This window comes from Solea solea, chromosome 18, assembly GCF_958295425.1.
Source record: "Solea solea chromosome 18, fSolSol10.1, whole genome shotgun sequence".
In the NCBI taxonomy this organism is placed as follows: Eukaryota; Metazoa; Chordata; class Actinopteri; order Pleuronectiformes; family Soleidae; genus Solea; species Solea solea.
In genome coordinates this window covers 19775840-19789459 of record NC_081151.1, presented here as the reverse complement: position 1 = coordinate 19789459, position 13620 = coordinate 19775840, and the positions used below count along the sequence as shown (strand labels likewise).

Sequence of the window (13620 nt, the reverse complement as noted above, 5' to 3'; positions counted from 1 at the left end):
TGTAGTTGTGTGTTTTAGTGCCCTTTTAACACTTTTTAATCATGTCTATGCTATTATACTGTTCAGAGTTGCAAACGAGCGATAACTATAAACTCCATGTACAGCACATGAGTTGCATTATTTTCTATTGGAACTATTTTTTGTTCGTTTCTATTCTTTCTGAAACCCTGTTGGGAAAGAGCTCCCTGCGTGTGACCCACCCTCTTCTAGGAACCTTCCTAGAATTAGGAGAGACTGAGCATTCGGGTGATGGGCACCTTTGCTCGGGGGCACTCCGACCTTTTGACCTGGCAGAGACTCTCTGATTACGAGCCATGCTCCCTTGCCCACTTGGGCTTCATACGGTCATAACACATACTAGGTTTATGTGGCACTTGCCTGTAGCTGCCTTTGGTAAAGTATAGCCCTTAACCCTGGCGGGACAATTCCACACACACACCCCCCTCCCTCCTCACCCCCTGAGCTGTTCCTGGAGTTCCTGAATTGGGGGAGTGGACTATATAGGGGAGGTGTGTGTGTGTGTGAGGCCCAGATAGGGCCAGTGTAACCTTTCCTCCAGATTCCCTAACTAAGTTGAAGTCGACTACCCTACTTACATCACAAACAAGGCTGTTGAACCCTCGGCCTGGTGCTGCTTGTCATGCTAACTCCTTCTTTTTTTGCCTCCTCCCTCTGACTGCCTTGCATTGTGGTGCAGCTCCAGCTCCTCCAGGCCCTCGTTGCTTCCTGAGGTCACGCTCATATGTGATGTGAGTCATACTGTGGTACAGTCGGGTGCAGCCTTTTCGTCCGGACCAGCACACCTGCTGCACGAGACGAGTTTGCACACAAACACCGTTTTTTTTTGTTTTTTTTTTAAGAGTGAAACGAACGCAAACGCTTATTTAAAAAAAAAGAAGAAAAAAAAGCAAAAATTTAAACTACTATGTGTGTGTGCTCCTGAAAATGATACTTGGTCAACCAGGCCTCACTAAATCATCCCGCTACAACCCAAACATCAAGTATTTCACTTTCAGTTTAACTATATCTGATTCTAGTCGTCAATACATGACGGTGAGGGTGCTTATATGAAAACCACACCCTGAAAAACACAGAGGATACAACTTAAAATGAACATAATAAGTAAAAAAAAAGTCAAATAAAGCTACATTAGATGAATAATGTACATTTTTTCTCTGAAGAGTTCATCTGGACTTCTTACACTTGGGTCTTTGTCTAAATGCAGTTGGTGATGTAACGGCATATGTAGGTCAGGACGCAGTTTTGAACTCTCTGACTCCGAGAGTGATCTCAGAGAAGAAGGAGAAGCAGCCACACGTACAATAACACGTATATTAAGTCTAAAGGAAGGCATTCAGTGGCTGGAGAATACAGCTTTGGTGTTCTTCCGCGTCGTTCACGTGGATCTAAAGGCAGCTATGATGTCGCCTCCACCCAAGACACGGTTCAAAAAACAGACACATTAAGATCAGGACCATTAGTGGCCCGTGTTTAAAGTTAAGTTACTTGTGGCCCTTTAGGTCACATACAGTAGTCGACGTCACCTGTTGTAAGCATATTAAAGGGACAAAAATGACAAATGAATTCCCCTGAGCGACAGCGTTAAAAATGCATCTTTAACTGTCCATTAGTGAGACATTCAAGTGGCAATTAAAGCCCTCGCATATGTGCTCATTTTCCATGAGAAAACTGCTCACATAGCAGCAACACAACAACAATAGTAATAGATAGAAAACCACGCAATATTTCACACTGGTGTGGCGTTCACGTGTTGTGGGGGAAAAAGTGGTGCTAATGATTCTTCGGCAGGTTCCTTCACTTTCTTGTCAAAAAAACAAACAAAAAAATGGTTGTACAACCAGCACATGTTACAGTCAATCAGCTGAGGGGAATCTGTAATATTTAGCAGTATATCACATATTTTGATAGTATATAGTAGAATATAATCCATCTTAAATTTAGCATTTTAGATACAGATTTAGTGTTGTGTGCATACACCCTCTCTTGATTGTAGACTATAGGTTTTGAATATATATTCATTTGTTTGGTATTGTTTTATAAGGATATGATTTTATATATATATATATATATATACACAGACACATATATATACTGTATACGTATAAATCCACAAAATGAGAAACAATGCAAATTCTGGCACAGAATGTATCATAGACATTTCATATACGTATATATAGGTATATACGTGTATTATGTATATATACACCCAAGATGAGAAACACTGCAAACATTCTGGCACAGAAAGTATCATAAACATTCTATACATATATACATATGTATGTATATGTGTATACACACAAGATGAGAAACAACGCAAACATTCTGACACAGACGGTATCGTAAACATTCCATCATATCCCGCTAAAACAACACCAAACATAAAATATTCAAATATATACATATGTATACACTGTATATATCGGGGCTGTCAGAGCGTCGAGGATCGTTATTCCTGCGGTCCGTGAACGCCTCATAGACTGAATCGACCTTTCGCCCAGTTTAACGGCTGGCAGTTCATCGGGTTTACACTGACACTGCTGACTCCGCGGCCACGCCCACCAACGGCCACGCACCCTATTTCCTCCAACCGTCCAGCGGGCACGCACTGTTCACGCGCTCGCTGCTCTGCCATTGGCCGCGGGTCTGCACACACTCGGCTGTGATTGGCCGAGTGTTGCCACCCGCCAGTGCGTGTTGTGAGTTTTGTTTTTCTTTTTTTTTTCTCTCCATTTTTTTTTTCCTCTCTCGCTTTTCCCTCCTCCCAATGTCTTACACACACAGCTGAGAGAAAAGGCAGGCAGTCAGGAGAAAAAACCCGGGGACGAGCAGCAGCAGCACCGCCGTCTCTTTGTTCTACGCTGGCTTTGCCAACAACAACAACAACAACAACAAACAACAGAATAAAAAAAAGTCACAGTTTAAAAAAATACTCGATGCCGTCGCGAAGATTTACGGACATGGAGTCACACGGGGTGAGTTATTTACACCGTTATTTTTTTTATTATTTTGTGTTGTGTAATCACTTCACTTACGAGGTGATTTGACATTTTGTTTGTCTTAAAGCTAAATCATAAGCCAAATTAATAATTTCAAAAAACAAACAAAAAAAACGTTTTTTTTTTGTCAAATTAATGTGAACAATTTCAAATTAATGAGGTTATTACTGTTACGTCAGGACGTACGGAAGCCTGTCAGTGTCACCGGGTTGCGTTCTTGTACTGTGGAGTGAAGCGTAAATAAAATAATAAATATGCTTTGTTCACAGTAAAAGACAATGACATAACAGTTTTTAAACAATAAGCCCACTTCCTGATTCGAACCCGCTTCACGGGGATTTCACATGGCTCATCTCGGGGCTGCACGTCACTGTTGGGTCTATATTTGGCAGTGGGAGGTGACCTGGCTCCGGGCCAGAGGCAGTGAGTGCGTGCGTGCTGGGCCGGGGTGAAGTCACCATCACCCGGCATCTATCCTGCAGTTTTGGCCCGGGAAATTACAAGCGCAGGAACACTGACTGAGCTCATGCTGACTGAGAGAATCTAAATAGAAAATGCGTTGTGTCTCTTTCAGGTGATAGAAGTGACATTTGTCTCCTAGTTCACTGTAGTTTATTGTCATATGTACAGTAAGAATAGTAATAGAAGTAACGAAATAACGAAATAGAAGTAGATAAATAGTCAATTCACCCATTTTTTCCACTTGGTCAAATGAAGAATACACTTAAAATCACAGATTTTTTTACTCTTTAAACATGTTATAAATATAAATACAGTGAAGAGCAGTGCAGGGCTGTTATTTTCTTCATTTATGTCAATCCCAACTTCCTCTGTTCATCTGTATCTCAGATCCACTGTCTGATGATCAAATAACACATTTATCTGTGGAAATTAGTAAAAAACGTTATTATTTTTTTGGGTGAAGTGGCCCTTTAAAAGTAATAACCTAACACACAATAAGGGCGGTATAAAGAAAGGAAATAGACTTAATCTAATTTCTACATATATAATGAACACTGTTGAAATACCATGTTGACACATTCTTTTTTAAATTTTTTGCAGATTGACTACATAGACCACTGTGGCTCCATCGCAAAGAGGAAGAGGCACGACAGCGAGCAGTCTCTCTCCAGTGGAACCTCGGGCCTGGAGTACACGGACCTGGAGGCAGCCGAAGCGCTCGTGTGCATGAGCTCTTGGGGTCAGAGCCTCTTTCTCGGGGGCGGCAACAGGCCAAACCCCCCCTGCAAGCCGAGACCCCTCACCCCGGCTTCAGACTCTTGCGACTCCCTCCTGCCACCAGAAATTCCAGAGGCCCCCAAGGACTTTGTGTCTCTCTCATCCCTGGTAAGAGCCTCCTCCGCATGCCACTGCACAGGTGTCCGGCCATTTACTTAACACGCGTGTCAGTCAATCAACTGCGCACAAGAATCTGGACATTCACATAAGTCACCTGCAACCCAGGCACCTACTGGACAATACCAGCTGTCAATCACACTGGTGTCAACCATACATTCCATGCTTTATTCATGACTCCTCAGGAAAAATGTTAAGAAACAGGGTTTCTCACATGTAATGTAATGTAAAAACAGGGTTGTTCTTACTTAATACTGTATACTTGAACTCAAACAAAGACATTCAGGACAAGTCTCACTTCCTGTTGAGCTTCAACTGACAAACTGCACAACTATGTGCACTTTTTGTACGTGGTCTGTGGTTTAAAGACAAAAGGTCATCAGTGAAATCACAGAGATAACTGATTAATGACAAGTATGTCAAGGTCTGGATTAAATCTGATGGCCTTTTGATGTAAAAGATTAACACAGTTTATGATATGAGACGCGTGGTTGACTATTAGGACAAAGTTTGAAATGCAGGATCATAAAAAAATCTCTTAAAAAATACTTGGTACACCTACATGTCTTTAATTCCTGAACCTCTTTCATGTTTTCCTTCTCTTTCTAGTGCATGACTCCCCCTCACAGTCCCAGCTTTGTTGAGACTTCAACATCCAGCACTGGCCCGCAGTCAAGCCTGGCTGTGTCCTCACAGCGCTGTGGGCCGGGTCTCCATCAACCTTTCCTGGCACCCAGTGCCGAAAAAGCCTCCTCCCTCCCATCTCCGCCACAGCCGTGCCGAGCCATGGCCACCAGCGTCATCCGGCACACCGCAGACAGCGCCCCCTGCCAACGCCGCATTCCAGTGGCCCCCAATCCGGAGAGAACTAAAGACATGGCAGTGACTACGGCAGTCTGTCAGCAACAACGGCATCAACAGCAGCGGCAGCACGTCACGAGGACTGAGCAGATAACTTCACCCCCCACCCCTCCCGCTCCTCTCACACCACCCCAGTCAGAACTGCAGCCCAGTCCCAAAAAACACAGTTTGGACAGTGTCTTCACACCCACTCCTCTCAACACTCAACTGCTCCACAGCCCGCCCCCTCCTCCCTCTCTTGCCACAACCTTGTCCCCACCCACACTCAGGAGCTCTCGAATCATCTGCCAGATGTTCCCCGTCAGCAGCCAATCAGGTATAATCTCTGCCTTCATCCCGAGCACCGTTCAGACGTCCAATGGCGGCATTCAGACCAGCACCACGCCCATCCTGACCCAGCCCACCACAACTAACACCTCCCCCGTGCAGCAGTCCCTGATCGTGAGCTCGGCAGTGCCCCAGGGCACGGTGATGCTGGTGCTCCCTCAGACCTCGGTCGCTCAGGCTTCTCATTGCCCTCAGACTGTCATGACCCTGGGCAACACCAAGCTGCTACCGCTGGCGCCGGCCCCCGTGTACGTGCCTGCGGGGCCCGGCGGCTGCGGCGGTGGCGGCGGCAGCGCTGCGCCCACAAAGATGGACTTTTCTCGCAGGAGGAACTACGTGTGCAACTTCCCCGGCTGCAGGAAGACGTACTTCAAGAGCTCACACCTCAAGGCTCACCTGCGAACACACACAGGTGAGCATTTACAGCACAGGGGGAGAGTGTGGTTTGTTTGTAACGGGTGAGGGTGTGGAAATGAAAGTGACGACTATAGATGAGTGTTCCATCCTGTTTTGTAAAGCATTCCTTTGGCCTTGTTGCTCGTGATGGGAAGAGAGTGAGCTCATTGTTTTGGTCTGTGGTGTGACTCATTTGCTGACTCCCTGTTTTTCCTTTCCCTCCCCCCATGAAGGTGAGAAGCCTTTCAGTTGCAGCTGGGACGGCTGCGACAAGCGGTTCGCCCGCTCCGACGAGCTCTCCAGGCACCGGCGAACGCACACGGGTGAAAAGAAGTTTGTGTGTCCCGTGTGCGACCGGCGGTTCATGCGCAGCGACCACCTCACCAAACACGCGCGGCGCCACATGACCACAAAGAAGATCCCCTCCTGGCAGGCCGACGTCCGGAGTTTGAACAAAATGGTCGCCGGCAAATTACCCGCCTCGAAACCTGGCCTTGCCACGCTGAGCATGCTGGTACCTGCCAGCTCCAAGTAGACTATGGACACTGCCATCCTACCCACTCCCCACCCCCCCCCAAGATGCCACAGGGATACAGGGAGCACCCAAGCACACAAGGCTGCTCCCCATCTACTCATGGGAATGAGAAAACAAATGCACTGGACTTTTTTCCCCCCGTTCTCTCTACTGCATTTTCCTTTAAAGGATTCTTTTGTTTACTTTGATATAAGTGGTCATTTGTATGCACCCCTGCCAAAGCCTTTCTATGAAGTTTGTCTCACCTTATTGTCCTCCCGCAACACTTTGTGTTCATTCTGATATGTATACATATATATATATATATATGTATTGTGTGATGTATGGAATGCATTTATTTGTCATATCTGGGGGAAATATTGACTATGTAAATATGAATATTAACAGTACTATGATTATACTTTTGATTATATCTCCCTGTCTAACGTTTCATATTATTTAATACATATTTGTAATAAAAAAAAAAAACAACATCCGTGACATTTTGGTCCATTTCATTGCTTATTTTATGACTTCCTAATGAACTAATCACAGATAGACAAAAGCACCGGATCACTCCAGGTCACTCGGTGAGTGTCCGCACACCCACATCCTGTGTGCGTCACACAGCAAGTGCCCACACGACCACGCTCTTTCTTGTCCGCTGAAACTCATGTGTGGCTTCCTGCTGCCTGAATTAAGTCACTTGTATTTTGTTATTGAAGCTCTTTTGGTCTCAAGACCGTCGCGGAACATCGCGTCCCGTCCGGTAGCTCAGAGCTCAGAATGCCTAATGAGTCAAGAGAGTCCGGCCTGGTGTTGGGAGTTCATTTACGGATGATTTGAGTCTTCGGCCCGGGTCACGTTGGCGCGAGGAGGCAGTGGAGCGGAGGGATTGTTGCGTAACACTCCACAAGAGATTTATACAATCAAATCTCAATACAATAAACAATAAACATCAGTGGGCCACACCCCTTCCAGCCTGAGTGCACCAGCTGAGGGTGATCTGCTCATCACCAGGTCTTGGAGTCACACACACACTCACAGACTCACAGTGAGAGCTGACAAAGACTGAGGATCCAGAACCCACTGTGTGCAAAATAAGGCTTGTTCAAACAAGGAAGAAGCAGCCGGTGAGCTTTGGCCTGGTTTCTGGTGTGTAGATGGGTTTTTGCCTTTAAACATTTGTGTTTAATTTTGTAATTAAATATGTTCAATTCTTAGACTTTACATTAAGAAAGTGGATTTACTTCTAAATACTTTGAAACTATGTGCATGATGCATTTTTTTGGGGGGGAATTGGCAATGTTTACTGTACATGCACTAAGTGATGTTTATGTGTGTTTAAAGGTTTTTTTTTACCACCTTACCAGTTGAAACACGGCCATCGAAGTTTCAAAATAAAGAAACAAAGAAAAAGAGAGAGTGTGTTCAATGAATGAAATCCAGTAAAGACTTCCAGAAACAGGCTGAACCCAGAATTTTGCACATTTAAACCCAAAACCTTGCAACAATCAGAAGACATTGACTTGAGACTTAGAGATTTACTCTAAAACGTAACCTTAATTACTACTGGTCTAACCTTGGTTTCTAACCTTGTCCTAACCCTAACTTTAAAACGATTAAAGATGATGAAAACTAAAACTGAAACTGAATCATGTGTTTTACAAAACTAACATAACTAACAGTTTTCGTCTTTGTAATTTCACTTCACACATAATCCTTGTGGGTTCATATGAAGTGTATTTTCATTCATAATAAAATGAGTTTTTGTTTACAATGTGGGACACAAGGTTATACAGGTTAAACATAACACTGGTTATGTAGTTAATTGGGTGAATCAAACCTTTAGTCTTTTATTGGGTTTATTGTTCAGATTGAGCTCCTGAGGGTTATTTATCATCATTATTATTATTATTTATTCATGTTATGTTCATGTGTGTCTTTAGTCTGTTGGCTATTTGATTTTTACCTTTCACACAAACTGCATCCAACCTCAGCAGTTGATTTAGAGATGGTTGTTCGTTTTGTCCTTTTTTTAAAATGGCATCTTTTGTTGGGTTTTTATGACACACAATACTAATTATGACCTTCTTGCACCTGGCAAATACGCCATAATTACAAAAAACCTGAAACTAACACTAAAACTAAGCATTTACAAAACAAATTAAAACTAGCAAACCCGCTAAATAAACTAATTAAAACGAACTAATTATAAAAACAAAGTCAAAACTGAATAGAAACACACACACACCTAGTAACAGTAACTCCCTGCCAATGAGACAGTAGGAAACATGAACTGCCGGGGGTGCGACCAATCAGCGCTCTGCCCGACGTCCCCGCCCCCTTCGCCTCACTGACCGGCATGTTCCACCCGAGCCGTGTTCTGCAGTGACACCTGCTGGCGGCACACGACCACTACTAACATATATATATACACACACAAACAAAGAAAATACAGCGAATAATAATAATCATTTTCGTTGTTTAATTAATAGAAACGCATGTAATGAAAGGTGGACATAATGTGAATATTTTTATTATTCGTTTTCTCGTATATTTTCTTTAGATTTCTGTACTGCTTATTGTATTTTGACTAGTATTTTTATATACTGTATAAGTATTGCATATTGTACACGTTGTAGAAGGAGTTACGTGTCAAAAAAAATAGAATTTGTAGAAGAACATTACTATACTATAATAACGCTAAAAAACTATTTAATTAAATGAAAAACCTAATTATCTATAGTATAAAGTAACAAATTGTAGATTTTTTCTGTTTTTAAGTATTCGTGACATAGTTCAGGACTTTCCTTATTTCCCCCCTTTTAGTTAAAATGGTATCTTTAAATAAATAAACAGGTGCCGGATAGTTTTATAGTTTAAGGTAAAAAAAATAATATTTAATTCAATGAAAAACCTAAATATCTATAATATTAAGTAACATATAGCGCCATTATCAGCTCAAACCTGTATCCTTTTTAAATGACGGAAGTGAATATTTTATGTCATTTAAGTACTTTTCACCATGTCATGTAAAACTGATGCATTCAGCAACTAGATGGCAATTAATTTATATAATATGTTGTTTTTCCCTTATTTTTTCCCCCTTTTATTTATATTTAAATAAATGAATAATAGATAAATAAACAAGTGCCGGATATAAGGTAACTGCCATTGTTGTCACGCGTTGCCATGGTTACACAGCCCCAACATGAGTCTGTGGGACCTTTCAACCGCGCTGATCCTTTGATTCTCCAGAAACGAGCCGCATTGTTTGTATTTTGTGTATTTGATCAACTTTATTTTCATTTTTTGGGGGTTTATTTTTTTCCTCGCGATCCTCAACATGGAGAATCCAGAGAAACTAAGCCTGACGTCGGAGGAAGTGGACAGACTCGGGAAAGCGCTCAAAGACGAGCGATTCCGGGACATGCTGCACGAGTACGTGCAGGAAATATCCGACCCCGAGACTCGGAGACAATACGAGGAGGAGATGACACTGCTGGAGCAGCAGAGAGGTAACAACATCGAGTTCATCCACCCCACGCCTTTCAAGGCGCTCAAGACGAGCGTGGACGCCAAGCACAAGTGTTTCATTAACATCTGCGCCAGTGATAAAGTTGGAAAGCCTGAATGCAAGAGTGGCGTTTCAGAGGACGGCCGCAGGGGGCAGCACTGGACCCTGCCTCACAGTCTGCTCCCAGGCAGAGAGGACTCAGACCCAAAGGGGAACAAGGTCATCATCTACGATGTGGTCTTCCACCCGGACACTCTCCACATAGCGAGCAAAGACAAGAGGTTCATGGACTTGGTGGTGAGCACGGCCGTCAACGGGATCCAGGACACTTTAAAGGTGACGCTGGACAAAAAGAATGTGCGACAGCTGAACGCCAAGTACAAGGGCACGCCTCAGCCGTGCGTCATCCGGAAACCAATAAGTGGATACAAAGCCAAGGAGGCCTCGGAGAACCCTGACCCTCTGGCCTTCCCCATTCAGGACGAAATCAGACCCAACGCGACACACAACTGTGACTCTAAAGCTGATGAAAGCGTCCAGATCCAACCACAGGAAGCCTCAGCGCCGACCAAGCCACGTTTTACAGTGAAATATCGATCCTTCATTGACCTGCAAGACTACAGGTGCTCCAGAGACTCGGCCACGAGCCCGAGGCCCAAAGAGATCGTCGTCACCGTCGACCTGCCACTGCTCAAGTCCGTCAGAGACGCCAACCTTGAGGTGAAGGAGAGACGTCTCCTCCTGGACTCCAAGAAACCAGCGTACAGGCTGGAGCTGCCTCTAGCATATCCTGTGGACGAAGACAAAGGACAGGCCAAGTTCAACAAGCAGAGAGGGCAGCTGACCGTCACACTGCCCGTCCTGCCGTCCACAGAGGCGTGGGATTCTGCTTTGTTTGGTAGTCGAGGTGCTCAAGGGAGTGCAGGAGGCGATGATGATCATGATAAAGAGAATGAGACGGGAGGTACAACAGGTGTGGAGCAGCCGAGTGGTGTTGAAGAGGAGAGGATACAGGAGGAGCTGAAGCAGCAGATGAAGTTGGCAGAAGATCCGGCAGAGGACAGAGAAGAAGTCCTGGAAGGTGAAGAACAAAATGTAGAGGGTGAGGAGGAAAGAGAAGAGCAGGTGACAAAGGTCCTGGAAGGAGAAGCGCAAAATGTAGAGCGGGAGGAAAGAGAAGAGCAGGTGACAAAGGTCCTGGAAGGAGAAGCGCAAAATGTAGAGCGGGAGGAAAGAGAAGAGCAGATGACAAAGGTCCTGGAAGGTGAAGAGCAACATGTAGAACCTAAGGAAACAGAAGAGCAGATGACAAAGGTCCTGGAAGGTGAAGAACAAAATGTAGAGTGTGAGGAGGAAAGAGAAGAGCAGATGACAAAGGTCCTGGAAGGTGAAGAACAAAATGTAGAGGGCAAGGAGGAAAGAGAAGAGCAGATGACAAAGGTCCTGGAAGGTGAAGAACAAAATGTAGAGGGTGAGGAGGAAAGAGAAGAGCAGATGACAAAGGTCCTGGAAGGTGAAGAACAAAATGTAGAGGGCGAGGAGGAAAGAGAAGAGCAGATGACAAAGGTCCTGGAAGGTGAAGAACAAAATGTAGAGGGTGAGGAGGAAAGAGAAGAGCAGATGACAAAGGTCCTGGAAGGTGAAGAACAAAATGTAGAGGGTGAGGAGGAAAGAGAAGAGCAGATGACAAAGGTCCTGGAAGGAGAAGCGCAAAATGTAGAGTGTGAGGAAAGAGAAGAGCAGATGACAAAGGTCCTGGAAGGTGAAGAACAAAATGTGGACGGTGAGGAGGAAAGAGAAGAGCAGATGACAAAGGTCCTGGAAGGTGAAGAACAAAATGTAGAGGGCGAGGAAAGAGAAGAGCAGATGACAAAGGTCCTGGAAGGTGAAGAGCAAAATGTAGAGGGTGAGGAGGAAAGAGAAGAGCAGATGACAAAGGTCCTGGAAGGTGAAGAACAAAATGTAGAGGGCGAGGAAAGAGAAGAGCAGATGACAAAGGTCCTGGAAGGAGAAGCGCAAAATGTAAAGCGGGAGGAAAGAGAAGAGCAGATGACAAAGGTCCTGGAAGGTGAAGAACAAAATGTAGAGGGTGAGGAGGAAAGAGAAGAGCAGATGACAAAGGTCCTGGAAGGAGAAGTGCAAAATGTAGAGCGGGAGGAAAGAGAAGAGCAGATGTCAAAGGTCCTGGAAGATGAAGAGCAACATGTAGAACCTAAGGAAACAGAAGAGCAGATGACAAAGGTCCTGGAAGGTAAAGATTTGGGGGAAGGTGTAAAAGGTCAGGAGGAAAAATGTAGAAAGCAGAGGAGGGAGGGAGAAGAGAGTGAAGTGGTGATTCATGTGGAGGAGGCAACGTGGAAGGAACAGAACAGAGAAGGAGAGGTCGCCGCGGTCAACCTGAACGCAACAGAAATGAAGACTCCGCATGTCACCAGGGAAACTGAAAACACAAAAGAAAATGTGCAAGTACGACAAGATCTAACCAGGTTAAATGTAGAAATGTCAGGTCGACCTCACCTCATTATCACCTTCTATATTTGATTCTTTTTCTTTTTTTATCTGTATTTAAGGTCAAAGCAGATGAATCCCACACAGCCACCATGACCGCATCACTTCACGACACCGCAGAGGCCGGCTCCGCCTCCCTCTCAGGCCCAGGAAAGCGGGATGAGAGTGAGGAAATAGACGAGGACGACCTGCAGACGGAGCAGGTGTTTGAAACCAAAGGACCAGAGGCTGCTCTGTTGAGGGAAAAGGACGCGGACGGAAACGAGAAGGTGATCAGTGACCATTCCACGTCTGCTGGGTTCGTCTTTCGAAACACCTTGATTTACACGTTGGACTGAGAACTCGTAATGTAATTAAATGACACGACAAAAACACTATAAAGAGAACACAAACCTCCAATTTCTGCTCAATTTCTGTGTCGACATATCCAGATCACGCCCTAAATCTAATTTGTTCCCTTTGTGACCTCATGAAAAATGTCACTCACGTCCGTCCTTTGCCTTTTGAGTAACGCTCCTCGACCAAAAACAACTATTGGGCGTAATGACACACAAAAAAACCACTTCAGGGTCAAGACAATGAATGCTTTTATATTTTATTGACATTTTCACACACAGTAGGTCGTAGGTCAATAAAAACTAGCTCAGTTTAACGGAGTCTAATGTTTTTAGAAGTGCCTGTGTTTTACTCGTAGAGGCAGGGAGACACTTTTCCACGACATGGTCCCAGCACGACTCGACTCGACTCGGCTATTTTGCTTTTCCATTAGCGATAGCACCCGCTCTGGCGAGGTTCCAAGCGAGCGGAGGCGATACTGCACACGACACGAGCGCGACGTCGGTTAAAACGTTGCATTAATCTCCGACTTTTAGCACGGAAATGTCTGAAATCTCTACATTTAACAGCAGAGTCGGCTGCGTTTAGCGACAGCCGCGCTGAAAAACAACTAAAACAACTACTTCACAAGTCACTCGTCCCTAACGCCGAGGCAAGGTGAGGTGGAACTATGTGGTGGAAAAGGCGGCACGAGTGTTGTTGCCCACCACGTGTTGGAAGTGCGTCACAAGTTGAAGGGGAGTGTAAAACGAGCTGCTCGAAACTTATAACAGAGTCAACATTGA

General features: G+C 44.7%; 2 protein-coding genes across 4 annotated transcripts; both read left to right on the top strand.

Moving 5' to 3' along the window:
- The first annotated feature begins 2709 nt into the window (after window positions 1-2709).
- Window positions 2710-6944, top strand: klf11b (Kruppel like factor 11b). Its single transcript, XM_058615293.1, has 4 exons — window positions 2710-2993; window positions 4080-4364; window positions 4983-5973; window positions 6191-6944. Exons 1-4 carry the CDS (start codon window positions 2955-2957, stop codon window positions 6490-6492), a joined length of 1617 nt encoding a protein of 538 aa, XP_058471276.1. The 5' UTR covers window positions 2710-2954; the 3' UTR covers window positions 6493-6944.
- Window positions 6945-9679: 2735 nt separating this feature from the next.
- On the top strand, window positions 9680-13560 carry dnaaf2 (dynein axonemal assembly factor 2). 3 transcript variants are annotated; one of them, XM_058615288.1, is made up of 3 exons: window positions 9680-11116; window positions 11297-12457; window positions 12562-13560. In XM_058615288.1, exons 1-3 carry the CDS (start codon window positions 9821-9823, stop codon window positions 12835-12837), a joined length of 2733 nt encoding a protein of 910 aa, XP_058471271.1. In that variant the 5' UTR covers window positions 9680-9820; the 3' UTR covers window positions 12838-13560. The 3 variants fall into 3 exon arrangements, with proteins under 3 accessions (XP_058471271.1, XP_058471270.1, XP_058471269.1); XM_058615287.1 differs by having other exon boundaries at window positions 9680-11816; window positions 11877-12457; XM_058615286.1 differs by having other exon boundaries at window positions 9680-12457.
- Window positions 13561-13620: the final 60 nt, after the last annotated feature.